At 43.0% G+C, this 18,957-nt stretch overlaps 2 protein-coding genes and 1 long non-coding RNA gene across 3 annotated transcripts; 2 read left to right on the forward strand and 1 right to left on the reverse strand.

Annotated features, from left to right (window-relative positions):
• The first annotated feature begins 5,189 nt into the window (after positions 1–5,189).
• On the forward strand, positions 5,190–8,598 carry LOC121679618 (chymotrypsin-like elastase family member 2A). The gene is made up of 8 exons (XM_042058517.1): positions 5,190–5,230; positions 5,615–5,703; positions 6,071–6,165; positions 6,531–6,659; positions 7,120–7,256; positions 7,642–7,787; positions 8,238–8,390; positions 8,571–8,598. Exons 1-8 carry the CDS (start codon positions 5,191–5,193, stop codon positions 8,586–8,588), a joined length of 807 nt encoding a protein of 268 aa, XP_041914451.1. The 5' UTR covers position 5,190; the 3' UTR covers positions 8,589–8,598.
• On the reverse strand, positions 5,644–6,607 carry LOC121679621. Its single transcript, XR_006021358.1, has 3 exons — positions 6,506–6,607; positions 6,109–6,171; positions 5,644–5,747 (listed from the first exon to the last, which is right to left on the reverse strand). It is a non-coding gene; the product is annotated as an uncharacterized LOC121679621 (long non-coding RNA).
• A 1,898-nt stretch (positions 8,599–10,496) lies between the features above and the next one.
• Positions 10,497–17,571, forward strand: zgc:73226 (uncharacterized protein LOC402792 homolog). Its single transcript, XM_042058518.1, has 6 exons — positions 10,497–10,727; positions 12,602–12,755; positions 13,130–13,223; positions 13,443–13,519; positions 15,343–15,489; positions 16,570–17,571. The coding sequence occupies exons 1-6, from the start codon at positions 10,685–10,687 to the stop codon at positions 16,616–16,618; spliced, it is 564 nt and encodes a 187-aa protein (XP_041914452.1). The 5' UTR covers positions 10,497–10,684; the 3' UTR covers positions 16,619–17,571.
• Positions 17,572–18,957: the final 1,386 nt, after the last annotated feature.

The following is an 18,957-nucleotide window of genomic DNA, read 5'->3' on the forward strand; positions in this document are numbered from 1 at the left end:
TTGAAATGAAATCACAAAGACAATTTTGAATAATGTTTGCCTGTAGAGCACCCAAGAAACTAAGCAGAAAATTCTGATATTCTTTTACATTGTTTATTTGTTGTTGTTTTTTCATTACTATGAGGGGGTCTGTCAAGTCCAACCACCCCGTCATGCAAATTAGACAGGAATAACTGTTTTTCATTACAGTTTTAAAACTATCATTGCTAAGCAAATGACATTTCTAATTGAAGTCATGTATGTTAAGTCAATAACTTGACCGTTATTGGATAACTAGAGCCATTTTATCATGAAATGTACCACCCGTCACATACCACCCCATCATATTTATTATATTTTAATCCATTCAATGTGAATAAAATGTATGTGCCTGAGTTGCATGGGCAAATATGATTTTTTTTGGAAGGTGATCATGTCTTTAATGCTGTGGATAAATTGAAAAGAAGTTTACTTTTGATGCAAATTTTGAACATTTTATAGTGGAAATAAATGCAGTGCAAACTCTGCACATATCTAGTTCTACAACTGTACATTTTCAATTTTATTTTATTTTAGTGATTTCATTTCATTATAATCTTTTGTTGTACATTAGCAGTGTAAAGTATTATTTTAATGATTTACCATAATTTGTTATTTTAGCTGAAAAAATTCAGGTGATTTTGAGGGAAAATATTTTTCTTAAACATTGTTTTAAGGTTTAAAGGTTTTCACTGGTTTACATGAGCAGTCTTAAAATAAATATATACAAGGATACAAGGAAGTTTATTGTCACATGCATATAGTTACTGGAAGCAAAAAATGCAGTGAAATTATGTCTGGTGTCAGCCTATTTGTGCATTTATAGGGGGGGGGGGGGGGCGGGGCAAGGGCTGCATAAGAAAGGTGGGGGAGGATTGGGATTGGGGGGGGGGGGGGGCACCAAGAGCAATATATTAGTATATACACAGTAGTTCAACATGTTTCCATTGCTATTCAATGTACAGATATGCATTTAACTTTGAAGAACATGCACAGTATGTGATCTAATAAAAAAGACACTGTTAAACTTCTGTGGTCAGTTTTTCATAGATGTGCCTGCGGAACAAAATCACACTGAAGTAGCTGAGAGTGTGACCCTTTGACCTCTGAGCAACTCATGACATTTGAACTGGAACATAACTGATGACAGGGAAACACAGGTAGAACTACCTTCAGTGGGGGCTCTCTTTAAATTACCCTGGATAACGTCATGGATAACGTCAATTTAACCAAAAAACTAATTGTGAGTGCTGCTAGGGTGTAGGACTGGGAGTTCCTCTGGTGCTCTTCAGTAAGGGATCCAACAAGTTAAAAATGTTTCCAAGAAAAAACTGAGGCACTCATGTAGATTAAATATTTTAAAAGCCTTTATTCTCACATGGCTTTACGTTTTCAAAATATGATAATGCGTTACTGCCTTCATTAGAGCTTAACAAATGGTTGCCTTTGGGTTCTTTCTACAATTTAACAGGTGATTACATGGCTAATAGCAACCATTTTGTGAAGCTTTGATAAAGGCAGCAATGCTGAAACGCGTACGCATATTTTAAAAAATGAACAATTACAAAGAGAAATAAAGGCTTTTTAAAATATTTAATCCTCATGAGTGCCTCAGATTTTTCTTGGAAACATATTTAATGTCTATTTAACTTTAATTCTTGTTTAAAGGTAGATGCAGGACTAAAGTTGACATAAAGTTGACATAGGATTGGGGGTAAATAAACTATAAGAAGTTCTGCAAGGCAGGAAAAAGCACAATTATAGAAGAGGCATTATAGTCTTCAACTAACACAAGCTTAATAGCTAACTTTACTTGCCTTGAAAATACGAACAAAAGCACCTTTGTGCTGTTAAAGTGAGCTATCTTGCCATCTAATGTGTTTTGGAGGTCATAGGGCCGAATAAGCTGTTCCTGAGCTTGGAGGCAAAACTGGAGTGTCTGACCAAGGACGCAAAACACTAATAGCTTTAGCAGTTTAGCAGAATGACTGACAAGTCATATGGAAGTTTCAATAAAAACAAATTTACAGATGAACATTCCAAAATCTCGCTACCTCTAAAGACTGGTTTAAAAATATAGTGGAGAGTTCATTGAGCAAAAAGCACCTGTAAAAAGTCTGCTGATCACAGTTCACGTGTTCTTTCTTCTTCTGTATCTCACCTGATCCCCCTCCTGCTCTGTCTCTTCCCTTTATGCTGAATTGCAGCATGATACCCCCCCCACCCCAATGACCACCATGACCACCACTATCCCCACACACATACACATGAGCAGCAACAGCATTTTGCAGACTCCAGAGGGTTCTGTATTTCAATCTGTAACGTTAGCACTCATCACTGGCTAAATATAGCTGCAGATTTCCAGATTTCCCTCCAGTAGGTGTAGGCTATCACTGGCTACTTCTCGTTAGCCTCCTACATCCTGTATTCTGGCCTGCTGCTGAGTCACATGGCATGTGGGAACTTTCTCAGCGCTGCCTGAGCAGAGTGCATATGACTGCAGTCTTTACTTTCAATCTGAGCTTAGTGACGAGATACAGACACATTGGTCATTAGTCATAAGTCATTAGTAAAACAGCACAAATACATAGTGAAACCTACACCATGCCAATCCACCTATGAAATCTTGCTACACCACTGAACCATAGCTTCAGTTTTCCAAACATCTTAGAACAATATTTATTAACTTTTGCCATCCTGACCTCGCAAATAAATAACAGTCTGGCACAGTGTGACGGCACTATTTTCCATCTTTTGTATATTTTTACGCCTGCTCTCTCTCTGTGGCCCCAGCCAATCAGGGAGGCTCCAGTGCCCCAGCTATGTGTGCCACGCGGGGCTCATGTAAACAGAGCTGGCACATGGCCGAGTCCTATAGCCCTGGCCAGCTGGTGCTATCTCTGCCCAGTGTTTGTTCAAGAGGAGCCATGGAGGTGGCACACCCACTGTTGCGAGCTCATGCACTCCCCACAGAGCAGGACAGCCCGACTGATCCCACTCGGGAGAGGAGGAGGAGGAGGAACGGGATAGTCGTGAGAATGCTGCTGAGCTCAGAGAAGAGAGAGAGAGAGAGAGAGAGAGAGAGAGAGAAAGAGAGAAGAAAGAGAGAGAGAGGCAAGGAGGAGCCTGCTGTTGGATGATCAAGCAGAGAGATAGACACACACACACACACACACTCACACACAGTCCACGTGCTCCCCCTCACCTGAACACTCACAGGAAGTGTGCATACCAGCCTGACAGCCCAGCCTACTGCCAAAGGATTTAATCTCACAACAGTTCTCATTACAGCAAAGCTGGAGACAACACCAGAGGACACATAGCATTCATTACTGAGGAAGTAAACAGAGAAACAACAAAACTCAAACAATACAAATGCAGAAGCCATCACAGTTTATACCATTCTGACACCATTGCCCCTGCTGCCAGTCTAACACACAGTGACACTCACACTAACTATGGGGTTTCTGAACAGGCATGAAACATAACGGACTACTAGGTTCAAATTTCATGGTTAGCATTATTGTCTTGCATGGAAGCAAAGAACTGCACCATACCCAGGCACATTGTGTAGAATATTCCAGACCACTGGTGGACCATTGGCATGTTTTGCATGACCATCTCTATGGGAGTCCGGGGCTCAGGGCCTGTGCTGACCAACCACAAACCCCCAAGAGCGTCAGGAGGTCAGGATGGGCAGCCGTTAAAGAGCTTTCCACTTCAACACACACCTCCACACCCCCGCGGATCACTGTTGCTTAGCACACACAGACCCTCAAGGCAGGGAAACATTATACACAAAAGGAATGTTAATGAACATCCGGGGGTTAACATGTGCACATGCTCACACACACACACACACACACACACACACACACACACAGGAATACACAAAACATAGTGTCAGTAGCCTTTAGGTGAACAAACGGAAGTGTTCTGTTGTGCCCCTCTCCTGCCCAGTAATTCAGAACCATAAATAGGTAAACAGAGGCCACATTTCCATAACAAACCAGTAGCCAGTCCTGACCTGGGGAGAGCTCCTGTGTCCATGGCAAATGCAAAAAACTCAGGATTAGGATAGACTCTCCCCTCAGGCAGTTTGGCCACTGATGATTTACCTCAGAAATGTGGCATGACTGTGACTATGGGTTACCTATGACTACTGTGAAACAGTCAAATGCTTTCAACGACTAATGAAATGAAAGCTTAAAGCAGCAGTACAAAATATTGTTCAAGATGAATTGGCAGATACCAAAACAAATCACTTATAAATAATTGAGAAGTCCTAAACACATCAAGAGGTAGGACACTGCTGCACAGTGTTGCTTTGAATAAAATTGCCTGTAAACAATTTGACTGAAGCTGGTTTTCTCTGATGCAATTATTTGAGAGAATTCAACTGAATTTCTTTTGTCCATAAGCACTAAGAAATCAATGCTGACTTTGGCGACCAAACGTGTCTGACAAGTACCACATCATTTTTTCCAGTCAGCTATTCAGGACAGTTGTGCTGATACAGCTAGTTCTCTGCACTAGGTGTGCAGTACAGAGAGGGGCTATCCTGACACAGCCTTGATTCCACCTGAGCCATCACACCTGGGAGCTTCCCAGCATAGCTGCTTCCCCTCTGCACATGAGTCACGTGTGTACAATCCTCCTTACGAGGCATGTATGTTTTAACGATCCACACGAGACACATGCAGGGGAAAGCCATATTAAATCACCCAATCAAAACGGCAAGCTTTCAAAAAGACTATGACAGAAATATATGGGGCGAATGTTAAATGGTGAGAAATATATGCACAATCATTAAATCATAGGATAGTGTTATTCAATAACCCTACCACGTCTCAGTATGTTGAAAATAATGTCATGGGTGATGGAAATGAACACCGATCATGGATCATGGCTTCTGTGGCTTGTGGCACTTGTGGGTGCTTAGACACTAAATTAATTCTAAGCTGTTGGTAATGATGTGTTCACTTCCATTAGAAGGCTGGCAATATGCAAAGTGCGAGAAAATGGGGACCCTTCGAACAGATGCACTTCAAACAGAAGCATCAGCTCATTTTCCCGAACCAATTGGCAGGGGCGTTGTTATCAGGTGAGGATAAGAGGAAGATATACTGTATAAAAAGGCTATGATTCATTTGAGTGCTCACCCTCGGCAACATGACTCCTCTGATTCTGGCTTTCGCTCTCTTCGCAAGCGGTAAGGCCAGATGTCTCCTTCTACCATCTCAAACTGAATGAAAAACGCCACACAGCAACTACATCCACACTTAGCCAGGAACACCGCGCAAGGCACACATATCACGTCAACCTGGTATAATGACAAACTGATAGATGCCAATTTTGAAAACAATTGGAATGCAATCAAGATAAAAGTACAGGGTCTCATAAACCATGTAGTCGCGTTTATAGAAAACATAGAGTTTATAGTACATGACTCTCAGTCTGTCAGAGAGACGATATGGTCTATTATGTGCAGCATCAACGTCACACCAGTGAATACCATCATAAAGAAGTGCCAGTGCCACACAAATAAGACTGTTGGATGATGTGTATGCCTTGTTGTCCTCCTACCTCCTTGCAGCTTATGGCTGTGGCCGCCCAGCCATCGAACCTGAGCTGACCCGCGTGGTCAATGGTGTGGATGCCAAACCCCACAGCTGGCCCTGGCAGGTAAGAGCCAAACTGACAGGCTTGTCTCTCCTCTCAAGACTCACCTGTAAACATCAACAATAAGACATTAGCAGGGCTACATAAGGCTACAAAGCTACATAACATTCCTAAAATCCTCCTTCAATTCTCTTTTAAATATTTGTATCCCAATGGCTGAATATGTATTAATATTCCTTAGCTAATGCAATGTCAGTGTCACACAGAGCATTTCATAAATTGTAGATCTAAGGGTTTATGCTGTACTTTTAAATAAGCATGATGAATAAGCATGAAGCAGCATGATTGAGAGGCAGATGACAGTGTCCTATAGGGCTGGCTGCTGTAATGCTATGTGGGGTAATGGATGAGTCTCTGCTGGTGTCTGTAGATCTCTCTGCAGTACGAGCGTAATGGCTTCAGACACACCTGTGGAGGATCCCTCGTCGCCTCTAACTGGGTCATGACCGCTGCTCACTGCATCAGGTAGGTCTGAGTAGGCAGGTGCACACACACATAATGTAAGTATAGACACACACACACACACACACGTACACATGCACACACACACACACACACACACACACACACACACACACACACACACACACACACAGACGCACACACACACGCACACATGCATGTGCATGCACACACACACACATGCACACATGCACGCGCATGCACACACGCACACACACACACACACACATACACACACACACACACACACACACACACACACACACACACACACACACTACATGTATTCATTTGGCAGGCGCTTTTATTCAAAGCAACTTACAAGTGAGGAACAGAAACTCACCCAAATCCCTTGTCTCCGTCTGTAGTGAGGATCTGACCTACAGAGTGGTGGTCGGCAAGCACAACCTGCAGCAGGCTGAGGACAGCGCTAAGGCCATTGTGCCCTCCAAGATCATTGTGCACAGGCACTACAACCCTGTGCTCATCGCCACCGGGTAAGACTGCAGCCAAAGCCTACAAGGAGGTTTATTTGTCACTTACATAGCAATACTAACGTAAAGCATGTAGTGACATTTCGTTTTTGTGTTCAGCTTTTTCTGTGCAAGTGTGAAGAAAGAAAGATCAAAAACATTTTTAAAAAATAGCAAGAGAGAATAAAAAGTGCAGTGTGTGTACAGTCCATGTGCAAGTGTGTAAGAAAAGTTTATATAGTGTGTGTTCAGGATACGGACTGCTTTGAGGATAGAAACTCCTCCTCAGTCTCTCTGTTCTGGTCTTGTAGCAGCAGAGACATTTGCCTGACCTCAGTCTTTTTGAAAAGATTATTATTAGTGATTAAGATTTCTGCAGTAAGCGTCCAGACTAATGGAGTCACATAATGGCGGTAAATAATGTGATGTGTGATGATCCAGTATTCATGACACTAATGTACGTCTTCCCCCATGTAATGGACAGTAATGACATTGCCATGATCAAGCTGTCTGAGCACGTGCAGATGAGTGATGAGGTGCAGCTGGCCTGCCTTCCTGCCCCTGGCACCATCCTGCCCCACAACTACCCCTGCTACATCACCGGCTGGGGCAGACTCTCCAGTAAGATGGCCTCTTCTCCTCCCTGCTATGTCATCTGTCTGGATTGACACATTTTTACGTATCCCCTTGAACTCAAATTAGGAAAAGAACATGGCCTTTAATTCCAAAGCCATGAGTTTGAGTAGTGTCCTAATGAGCCAATTAAATGTCTAATCTAAATGTCGATCCAAATATAAACCATATTATGAAACTGCGTAAAATCATAACATGATTAAATATTTAAAATTATGTCTATAGCAGGAAAATTTTCAGGTGGAAACCTCTGTCCTCACTTCTCTCTCCTTTCCTCTCCCTTCCTCTCTCTCTCTCTCTGATGTGTTTGTGTGTGTGTGTGTGTGTGTGTGTGTGTGTGTGTGTGTGTGTGTGTGTGTGTGTGTGTGTGCAGCTGGGGGCCCCACCTCTGAGTCCCTGCAGCAGGCCCTGATGCCTGTGGTGGAGTATGACGTGTGCAGGCGGAATGACTGGTGGGGGGTGTCCATCAGGAGGTCCATGATCTGTGCTGGGGGAGACGGCGTGGTGGGCGGCTGCAACGTAAGACATAGCAAGGACAAGTTTACATAGATCACTCACACACACACACACACACACACACACACACACACACACACACCACACACACACACACACACACACACACACACACACACACACACACACACACACACATACACACACACACACACACACACACACACACACACACACACACCACACACACACACACACACACACACTCACACACACACACACACACACACACACTACAATGCCATCACTGCAGCTTCAAACAGTCCTGGGAGGTAAACACTTTTATGTACATAAGAATGACTACAACCTCTCATTCTATAGCAGGATGGATATTGATAAGTGGATTTATTCTAGACTGCCCCCTGACTGAACTGAACTATTAGTAATAAGATGCTTAATTACAGTCAAATAAAACATTAAGGGTCTCACCACGTGAGATGTCATATGTTTCAGGGAGACTCTGGTGGCCCTCTGAACTGCAAGAATGCCGATGGAGTGTGGGAGGTCCATGGCATTGCCAGCTTCGTCTCTGCCAAGGGGTGCAACTACATTCAGAAGCCTACCGTCTTCACCCGTGTCTCAGACTTCAATGAATGGATTGACGAGGTATGGTGAATGAAATCAGATAGAAATGGATCTGATTAAAGTGAAGATGAAATATTTCAGGCAGTGATAAACTATTTGGGCAGTTTGTATGTCTCTGAAAACTGAGGTTCAATTTCTGTTTTAAATTCATACTATCCTTGGATATACATTGATTTATATTCAATATATTTTGTCTTGCAGACCATGATGAGCAACTAAGCTGTCTCAGTGGTGTTTCTAATTCAATAAAAGCTCTGGATTCTACCGAACATTACCCTCTTGCCTTCTTCACTTGCCTTCAATTACTGTTACAACAACCACAATCAGAGTGGGAATAGCAAAGCCTTCTGATGTTGTTCAACAGTGCACTCATGTGGATGTTTAAGGGAACACTGTCTGATGTGGGTGAAACACTCTAAGAGCAAAGTGAGTTGCAGAAATGAAATAAGGGTGAAGTGCTCATGAGCCTATTCTCCAGTACCGGTGTCACACAAACTACATAAGTTCAAGGCGTGCTTTAAAGATGAGAGATGAGACCAACTAGTTAATGCTGAGAAGCCTACCTCCACACCCCGACCCACAACCATCTCTCATGCCCTTGACAACTTTACATGCAAAAATGGCACATCTTACTCTTACTACCTCAAGTGCAAGTCTTTTACCCATCCACACACCTCCAGAACATATGGTTAAATAATTGGGTACTTATAGATCCATAGAGGTCCATGCCCATTATTACAGGCTACATGGGAATGACTACACTTGAATGGTAACAGAAGATCTGATGATGCATTACATGTCTCCCAGCATTTTCAATCACCCAATCATTCAATCTCTGTTCTTAAACTCCTGGGCATTAAAAGGGTCTTTCCCATTCGAGAGATGGTGACCATGATAAGGAACTGCTACAGAGAGAGGCTTTTGGAGTGTTTGAGTTTTTGTTTCATGGTGGGATGAATAAGGACAGGAACTACAGTTTTTTTACATGTGTACTTTTAGATAAAAAGGACAACACTTTCATAGACTAAGTTTTCATTTATGTATTGTGTGGACCAACATGCTTTTATCTCTTCACTTTAGGTGGACATGAAATGTAGAAAGGCTCACCTCATCTCACCCTGAGCCTTTCTACATTTCATGCTTCCAAGACACAAAAAGGTGCAAAAGAATAATTCCAAAACACTTTTTAAACTTGAAAAGTTCTTTTGAAGACACATAACATGACACACATAACACAATAGTGGTTGAGAGCCTTGTCTCTTTAAAGAGAAAAAACACTTCCCATAGAATTGCACGACTGCCACTAGGCGGCGCCGATGGTGAAATCATTGACGTCAGATTGTTATTGTTGTTGGCTAGCACATTAAATACTTAAATAAACCAATTACATTGAAACTAGTATTACAGCGGATGTCCATTTGTTCCAAATGTTGTGTTCGAGGTGAAACAGCATGATTTGTTATGACAACAACAACAAGCGGAAAAGAGGACACGCATGAAGTAGTAGCACGTCACATCACAAGCATAGGGAGAGGCTGGTGCCATTGTAAACATTTTTATCAATGGAGCTAATCTTATTAACTTGACTGGCAGGCCTACATGGGAGCCGTATATAGTCAGGGAATATTTATTCACGCAACGCAAACCCTAAAGATTATTTAGAGTGCCGGAGCGCATGCCAAGGCGATGTTCGCTACCAGGGTGGGTGCATGCGAGATGGACAATCCAAGAGATTAAGCGCTCGACATAGCTATTAAAAGCTTGTTAGAGGTCAGGTGATTTCCAGTGGAAAACAACAACACGGGCGCACGAGCATTTTGACATGTATTTCATATTAGTCACTTTGTACGTGCGCTTCTCCCACCCTCCTCTGTCCCAAGTGTTAATGTCCCAAGTGTTAATGGATTTCTTTCCAACCTAATTGATTAGGTTATTAATAGCACCGATTCCGCTTGATTGGTTTGTTGCAGTCATAAAAATCAGCATTGATATTTCACTTTATAATTAGGCCTATAATATTTAGCAATCCCGAAAAGCAAGTCAGGCGTTTTTCAAATTTACATTCCAATGACAAGTTAGTTATGTTTACTTCCGACACGTGGGGAGAGAGGGGCACCAGGAGGAGGGAGGGGAAGGATTAAAGCGGCGCTAATAGAGTTTGCGTACAACGTTGACAACATTGAAACGGGTAGAGAGAAAGGGAGTTATCAGAAATACACGGAGGTGCACGCGATACCTAAACGGACAACCGCGTGCCTGTGTTTGTCAGTGTCAGCATCCCTCTCCACCTCGTCGGCTTCACATTTTTATTCGTCATGTCGCAGTCTGGGTCTCAGTCACCAGAGGATGGCTTGAATGGTAAGTGCCATGTCTGAGAGGATGTTTTTCAGCTGTTTTTTGGGGTGGCGTTGCGTTAAACAGGCCATTCGCTATGTTTGTCAGAAATAATTGTCATGCTATGAAAACTCACGTAGTCGACAAGGTCGAAATGCTCTCTGTTCACAAAGAAGGACGGCACAGAAGTATTGTTATGCAATATCATCTTCCATATCCTTACACAGTAGCCGGTGTGATAATATTCTTAAGGAATATGCTTAAGGATTATTGTATATCATAATATGAATAGTAAAATAAGGTAATGTTGATATATATATATATATATATATATATATATATATATATATATATATATTATATATATATATGTATGCCTCAGTGTCAACATCCCATCCAGAGGCATGGTTGCTATAAGGGTTATGTAACCTTTATAACTATATTTCGCACTGGCAGGCTGTAACAAAGAGTTGCATACATGCTTCCGAGTTCGTCACTGCCATTGTTTTGCTAGTGCCACCCTGTTAATGACTCACCTGTTGGCATCTTTCTAAGCCAATTAATTGAACGAGATTTACTCACACATATAGCTCAATCAATGGCTTAAAGCCTTGTTCAGGGTGCTTATAAATTTGCCAAAGCGTACTGTAGGCCTACTGTAGTCCAGGGGCCATTCAAGAACATCAAATCACAAGATTACAAGGCAGACTATGAGAGTCACTACTAACCATATTCAACACCCACAATTCACAGTGAATTTATCCACACATATCCTCCCTTTCTCTTTCGCCCACTCTCACACATCGAGACGTGTTAATATTACATTCACCCATTTGTTTTTCTGTTACCAGCATATTGACAAAAGTCCTCTTAGGGATAACAACACGTCACCCCTGAGCACACTAACCCTCGTTAGGCATTAATAAGTAGATTTTTTCCACAGCACACTGCAGACATGGTCAAGGCCACAGTCAGAGTCCATGGTTATGTCACAGTCTCTCTTCAGCAGAAATCTAGGGCAATAGCACAATCCTCGCTCCCCTCCCCCTCCCCTCCCCCTAACCTTGTTTACTGTAACTGGTATGACCCTCCTCCTTTACTGTCTCACTCTCTCTCTGGGTTTTTGATTCAGCTCGAATAGAGTTGTGTGGGATTTGGGTGGGGGGGGGGGGGGGGGGGTTAGAGAGTGACACAGAGAGAGAATGATAAAGAGAGAGTGATAAACAGGAGGAAGGGAGGGGAGCTGGGTAGGGAAGGGGGTGGGGATTGAGTAGTTAATCTCCCAGAGAAATAAAGGCTTACGTAAACAGACATTCCGCTGGGTGGTGTTTGTCCGGCGGTGGGTTATGCAGCCTAGGCTGCCAGCCCAGCTGTTTGTGTGCACATGCTGTCATGTGTTTATAATAAACACGCTTATCAGGCGGGCGAGAGGAGGGGTTGCACCACACCTGACCGTGCCGCACATACAGCACCTGCTGGCCTCAAGTTCATTGCCCTCTCCCTGTCTGCTCTGTAAGGTCATAAACTGTGCAAAACTGGATTCCGTTCATTCAGAACAACCAGGTAATTTCAGTCAAATTGAGTGACTTCTATGTATTGTCTCAAGGTGTCTTACGTCTTAAGACAAATTTGAATTACTTGAATTTCCCCTGGGGATCAATAAAGTATCTATCTATCTATCTATCTATCTATCTATCTATCTATCTATCAAAGACATTTAAAACCCTGAGTGCCCTAGGAACACATGCTTGGGTGTTTAACACTGTCCAGTGAAAAACCAATGAGAACAGAAATGATTTATGATGTCAGTTTTGCTAACCATATCATGCTGATCGATGGGGGTCATGACTGCTGGTCAAATGTCCTCACTCTGATTGGCTTTGTGTGGTGTCGATCAGGCTCGTGGGTGGAGCTGGAGGGCCTGGTGGCAGCAGCACAGAGGGAGAGTCTGACAGGACAAGAGGACAGTACCTCCTCGTTTCTGCAGGGGGAGCTGGAGAGGATTCTGCTGGAGGCACAGCTGGAGAGTGAGAGGAGTAGTCACACTGACAGGTGAGCAGATGGTGGGCTTGTGTCAGTGTGTGTATGTATTGCCATTACACAAGATAAAATCATTTTCCATGGACTGATTTAATTACATCAATTTAATCCAAAACTAAGATATACTGTACATTAAATTTAATCCAATTATTTAAGATATTAAAAAAATATTCTAGTTCAATTTAGTTTGCAGAGAAATTCTCTTTTGTAAAGAGAGGGATAAAAGGAAAGTGATTTCTCCATTATGCAGTGAAGCACAGTTCTATGAAATGGCCAAAAATATTTGAAATTGACCTTTCATTCCACTTCAGCAGAGACTCTCAGGTGACCATAACAACATGAATATAGTGCAGCGCTAGCGTGTCCATCTCTGTGTCTGTGTGCAGTCCTCCTCAGGTGGTGACCCCGCGAACCTCCGGCTCCCCCCGCCCGGCCAGCGAGGGAGGCGGCAGCAGCAGTACGGACTGCGTCACCATACAGGTACACACCACACTGCGCCCCCCTCCCTGTGTCTCTGGGAGAAAGATAACGACAATAAGAAATTACTTTATTTATCCAAAAGGAAATTTGGCTGTCACAACAGTCATGACTGCTACGTCAGTGATGACGACGTCATCCCCTGTGATTTTTTGCTTCTCCTCTCACCAGCACAAACACTTCTATGTCTGTTTTTTCTCTCCGTTTCCCATCATGCTTCAGTCTGACGACAGCGACAGAAGGAGGAGCGCTGAGTGGGTGTGGGACTGGTCCAGTCGACCCGAGAACCTCCCACCCAAGTAAGGCTCCCACCTCTCCTCTCCCCCCTCCCCTCCCCTTCCTGTTCACCGGAGGTGGCTGTCACCACCAGACTCCCAGAAATCTGCTTTGAACAAATATCTTGTATCCAGTCACCATGTTGTATAATTGCAGTACTGAGTGTACCTTGTAGGGATAATGTTCTAATTCAGCTTTAAAAATGGCACAGAATGTAAAGTGATATAAAGTCTTTCTGAATGCACTCCCCCACCTGGCGTGCTAAAGTTGCTCATTATTGTCCCCACGTCTCCTTTTACCCATTAACTGTGTTTGTGATCAGACCAAACAGATACCTCTCTGTTCTCTGATGCTGCGGGAGCACACTGATAAAAATCTTTTGGCAATTTAATCTTTTTCCCCCTTCACAGACTAGTAGATCAAATGCCCAATGCAATTGAATTAATATCCAGCACCAGTGCTGCTCTTGCAGAGCGAACTAGCAAGATAAGAGAACACTGAAATTAATACTGTCTACTTCGCTCTGTGGCTGGCAAGCTAAAAAGGCAGCTAAAAAACAAGTACGTGACTTGGGGGTCCTTCTCCGAAGTATTACTTGCGGGAGCTTGTTGGTGCCCGCCACGCATGTCAGAACACTGCCATTCATGATTTGAACAACGCTCACCTCAAGAGCAGCCAAACACAGTGAGGAGGAGGAGGAGGAGGAGGAGGAGGAGGAGGCCAAGGATAAGAAGCATCTGACCTTTGAGGCTCTAGCTGCCGCTCGCCTCCGTCTAAGGAGCGGAGGGGTAAGAGGATCACGGCGTGCGCAGACCGAAATAACTCCCGACGTGGGGTGACTCAGCTTCTCCTGACTCATTCACATTCATGCCTGAGCACAGAGCAGACACAGCTGCGCACAGGAGCCCAGTGTGTAGTTAGGAGAGCATCAGCAACAACATCAGCAGCAGCAGCAGCAGCAAAGGGTTATGGGAGTCCAAGCAACCCTACTTGTATCTCCTTCTGTGCCATGCCCACTGCATAAGATAGCAGTCCTTGAGATTGTCCTTAAACAGTAGCAGACTATGGCAAGCTGTTTTAACATTCAAAATAATCATCCTTCCCGGGCCAAATGGCATCACTTCTGCAAATCATTTTTGGTATTATGTATTGAGCTGCATTTTTGATATCCAAAGCATTTTTAAACATTATGGATATCCACAATAGACTTCTTACTAGGAAAACTCCCAGTCCTAGCCAAGTCAGACATCTACAATTTAGTCATTACTCATTATTAAATTAGAGATACTGAATATGAAAAATCATTCCTGATATGTCATTTTGAAAGTACTACAAATACATTACAAACATAAAAATATCATTACAGATATTTCTGAATGATAAAACAGATATTACAACGCCCGCTAGATTTTGAGTTTACTAGTATAATCTAAGTTGTAGATATCTCGAAGTACACATTTTATTAGAATGTTATTGTGGGTATCTTTAATTACCATTCTGACTATGGTCATTTGACTTCGAGAAATGCTATTGTGGACATTTCAAATGTTAAAATTACAGATATGAGTTTGGTTTGAGAACATGTTATAATGGCTTGCCATAGCAGACAAGTTTTGAGAGCCTGATGTGGGCTGATATGCGTGGCACGTCTCCACTGCTTTGCTGTCTAAACCCATCAGACAGCTGGGCCTGTGTGTGACAGCAAAGCCTCGCTAGGGGTTTTTCATCAGTTTTGAAATACAAAAAGTACAAAAAAAAGAATGCTGAATAAAACACTGAGGCTGGCCGCAGCGCTCTTTTTCATGTCGGGTGTCTGTCTGCTCACCTCTCTCTGCTCCCCCTCCAGGGAGTTTGTGTTCCAGCACCCCAAGCAGTCGGGCACGCTGAGTGTGAGGAAGAGCGATGTGATGAAGAGCGGCATCTTCTCCTCTGACATGCTCCTGCTGCTCCTGCCCTCCCTGCTGGCCTCGCACGCTCTCACACTGGGACTTGGGTGAGTCAGAGGAGGGCAAGAAGTGTATGTGTGTGTGTGTGTGTGGGGGGGGGGGTGGGGGGGGGGGGGGCACTCTGCACTTTCACTTCAGTCACTGGAGCAAATGTTCAGATTGGTTCAGCATGATAATAGGACCTGCAAGGTCATGTTGAGTTGAGTGCACTGTGTTGTAATTATAAAGTAATGGCACAGTTAAGGATTTTAGCTGCTTAAGCATACTAATTATTTCTATGTTAAGTGCCAATAACTGTATGTACTTGTAATTCAGTGCTAACAAAGACCTTGGGGCTAGAATGCTCCTGGGCCACTTTAGCTGATGAATGGAGATGTATGAAAGTATTGATGCCCTACTTGCCATTAAAGCCTCGCATGTTCACATCAAACCTCAACCGACTGAAACCTCAAATGAATATTAAATGAGCGAAAAAGTATTTTTGGAGCACCATCTCAAATGGCCTCCAGAGATCAGCATTGATCCAAACAAGGCCATGTTTCGACCAGTGCTCACTTTGAAGGCCCTTGTTGGTCAATATGTGTGGCCTTGCTTTAATTCAGAAACACCCCAGAGAGAGGTCAAAATGGTGCTTACCTTCAGGGCTATTGGTCATGTAGGGGATCAGAGATGGGCTAAATGCTGACAATGAGAAAAGTATCTATATGAATCACATGGGAGCCATAAATGGCATCACACATCACTATCTCCAAACATTAGGAACCAGGATTGAAGATTGTGGCGCAAATCTTAATAATTTTAGAGGTAGATGAGTATGATAACATTTAACTGAAAGGTCAGAAACAGGGCTTAAAGTTCTCAAGCTCTGTGCTGGAATTCAGGCATGGGGCAGGCCATTTAAGATTTGGAAATAAGTAATTATGTGTATTGGCTATGGACATTTCTGATAACTAACCCTAACGTCTCTCTCTCAATACAATTAAATCCAGTTTCCATTTTTAATGTATTGCCAAAGCAGAGGTGGCACATGATTGATTTCTCTCTGTTTTCCAATCCATTGTGATCCACATAGTTTAAGCCACATAGCTCAATAGTTCAGTACTTAATGTCTTTCTCTCTCCATTCAGGATCTACATCGGGAAGCGCTTGGCCTCCTCTTCCACCAGCACGTTGTGAACCCTCCCCTGCGCCCAAACTCACTGCCTATAGCATCGTAGCCCAACATCCACATCCACGTCATGTTGCCCCCCTTCTAAACGTTCCAGTAATTGGGGCAACCCCAAGAGTTCAAGCCTTGCTCTCCCCGCCACTGTCTGTCTTTGCTCGTTGTCGGTGAGCCGACCTCAAGCCTATCCGCCCTCGTTCTGCCCGTTTGGCTGGCTGTAACCTAGGAGACCTCTATGTCCGTCACTCAGAGTAGGAAACCCCCTTGTGTAAATCGCACTGAATGTATAAGATGTACATGTCCATGTGTTGTGATTCAGTAATGTGTCCCTTCACCCCAATCTAGATGAGTTGATCCTGTAGGGTGACATGGGGGTGCCTCTACATGCTTAGAGCAAATCAAAGCCAACCAACCACTACATAAGAGGAAGAGGTGTAGGAGAAAGAGATGGGGAGAGAGATTGATAGATAGACAGAGAGAAAGAGAGAGAGAGAGAGAGAGCAAAACAAAGACAGACAGTGATAGTGGCAATTCCTTAGACCCTTTTCCTCCCTAACCTCAATCTAAATATATATATACGTGTCAGCTTGGGACAGATGTGGGCCTTTGCCTTTCCTACGGGCGTACACAAATCCAGAGCCTCCACAATCACTCTCCAAGACAGGGAGGGAAGAGTGGAGGAAGAGGAAGAGGAGGAGGAGGAAAGTGGGTGGCTGAGTGAAGTGGCAATTGTGGTGGGATTGTGGGATTGCAGCAAGATTGACAATAACAGGCAGAGTGAGAGGAAATAACGGAAGCCTCATCATGATGGGTGGAACATGATGGGCTTGTGTCTGTGTCTGAGTGTGTATGTGTGGTTGTGTATGTTAGTGTGTGTGTGTGTGTGTGAGTTAGTGTGAGAGAGTGGCTGCAGAGGTGTTCTCACCAATGTCGATAGTGACCACATTAAATCTATCACTCCTCACACTTTCTCCTGCTGTTGTCTTTTCTTCTCTCAGTCTCACCATTTCCTTCAGTTCAGTCTTCAAGATGAACATCTGCCAAAAAATGGCAACAGAAAACCAGTAAACTCAATGTTTCAACTATTCTATTAAATATTGAAATGAATATTTATTATGTATGGGATGCCATTACATTACCCAACAGATATAGTAAATAACAGTACAACTATAGTATTAATATAAAAAAGGAAAAAATATAGTCTCTAAATGAGCAGGACTGTAGAATGGCTTTTTAAAATATAAAATGTTGAACTCTATCCAGTATCTAAGAGTAGGCATGAAAACATCACACACATTTTGGAGCACTATATCAGTATAAACACCAGGGAGCGCTAGAGTCATATAGCCAAAGATAAGTGGTGCCATCTAAGGATACAAGAGCAACCTGTACAGATTTCTGAGCCAGATCATGTCACAGGGATTTGGAATACAAATTAATCTCAGCTGAATTGACAAAAGGATTAATAGATATTTTCTGACAATTTGCCTGCAGTTATGGAGTAATAGGAATGACGTTATCTAGTGTGAGGTTATCCAAGGCAAACTCGGGGATAAAACAAGTACAATCGACCACTTAAAAACACTTAAAGTGAAATTACTATGTCTCTCAATGCATCTGATTAGAAAATTATAGTCTACAACACGGAGATCACATCAAGTCAGCCATGATTTCCCGCAATCAGAATGACTTATTATGAACACCAGGCAATTACATACAGTAACTGGAATTATTGTATGAAACACAATAGAACTATTACAACTTATTAAAACACATTTTGATTACCACATAGTCTGTGCAGCCCAGTAACCTCAAAACTGAACCTCTGAAAGCAACTGTCTTTCTGCCACATGGTTTTGCACGAGAGAGCACCTCAGCCTATCTGTTCTAATTCTAGACTCCCACAAACACATTTCAGTACACAGATTCTACGGGAGCAGTGGAACCATCAGCTTTAGCAAAGGGAGTGTGGGCATGATGAATCAATGTATTGAGTGCACCCACGGGTATAGTGTGTTTGTGAATATCCACTGGTCACTATTTTTAGCCAAGTAGACATGACTGTTTCAAATGAAAGGTAAGATCATACAACAGAAAGGTCTATGTTCATGCACTCAGGTGTTTGCTAAAGCATTGCAACTGATGACTCAGTTTGTAAATAATAATAATAAACAGGAAACCTGTCTTTCAGTGAGTGCCTAATGTAAAGCTTGTTTTAGGGACAAAGTAGGCTATACGTATATTCTTGGGATGTGCTTGTCTCGCCACTAAACTGGGTTTGCCCTTTTCTTCTCTCTCTTCAGTCCAACTGAGGCTTTCTCTGTCTGGCTTGCCAGTGTTCTCTGAAGTC

The sequence above is a fragment of the Alosa sapidissima genome, chromosome 13, assembly GCF_018492685.1.
Source record: "Alosa sapidissima isolate fAloSap1 chromosome 13, fAloSap1.pri, whole genome shotgun sequence".
In the NCBI taxonomy this organism is placed as follows: Eukaryota; Metazoa; Chordata; class Actinopteri; order Clupeiformes; family Clupeidae; genus Alosa; species Alosa sapidissima.

What these genes read in the sequence shown, in the direction of transcription:
- LOC121679618 (XM_042058517.1), top strand. Translation starts at nt 5,191, where the DNA reads ATGACTCCTCTGATTCTGGCTTTCGCTCTCTTCGCAAGCG. An exon ending in CCTGTGCTCATCGCCACCGG is followed by an intron (nt 6,660 to 7,119) that starts GTAAGACTGCAG and finishes TGTAATGGACAG; the next exon opens with TAATGACATTGCCATGATCA. An exon ending in GCGTGGTGGGCGGCTGCAAC is followed by an intron (nt 7,788 to 8,237) that starts GTAAGACATAGC and finishes CATATGTTTCAG; the next exon opens with GGAGACTCTGGTGGCCCTCT.
- zgc:73226 (XM_042058518.1), top strand. Translation starts at nt 10,685, where the DNA reads ATGTCGCAGTCTGGGTCTCAGTCACCAGAGGATGGCTTGAATG. An exon ending in CGGACTGCGTCACCATACAG is followed by an intron (nt 13,224 to 13,442) that starts GTACACACCACA and finishes ATCATGCTTCAG; the next exon opens with TCTGACGACAGCGACAGAAG. An exon ending in CCCGAGAACCTCCCACCCAA is followed by an intron (nt 13,520 to 15,342) that starts GTAAGGCTCCCA and finishes CTCCCCCTCCAG; the next exon opens with GGAGTTTGTGTTCCAGCACC.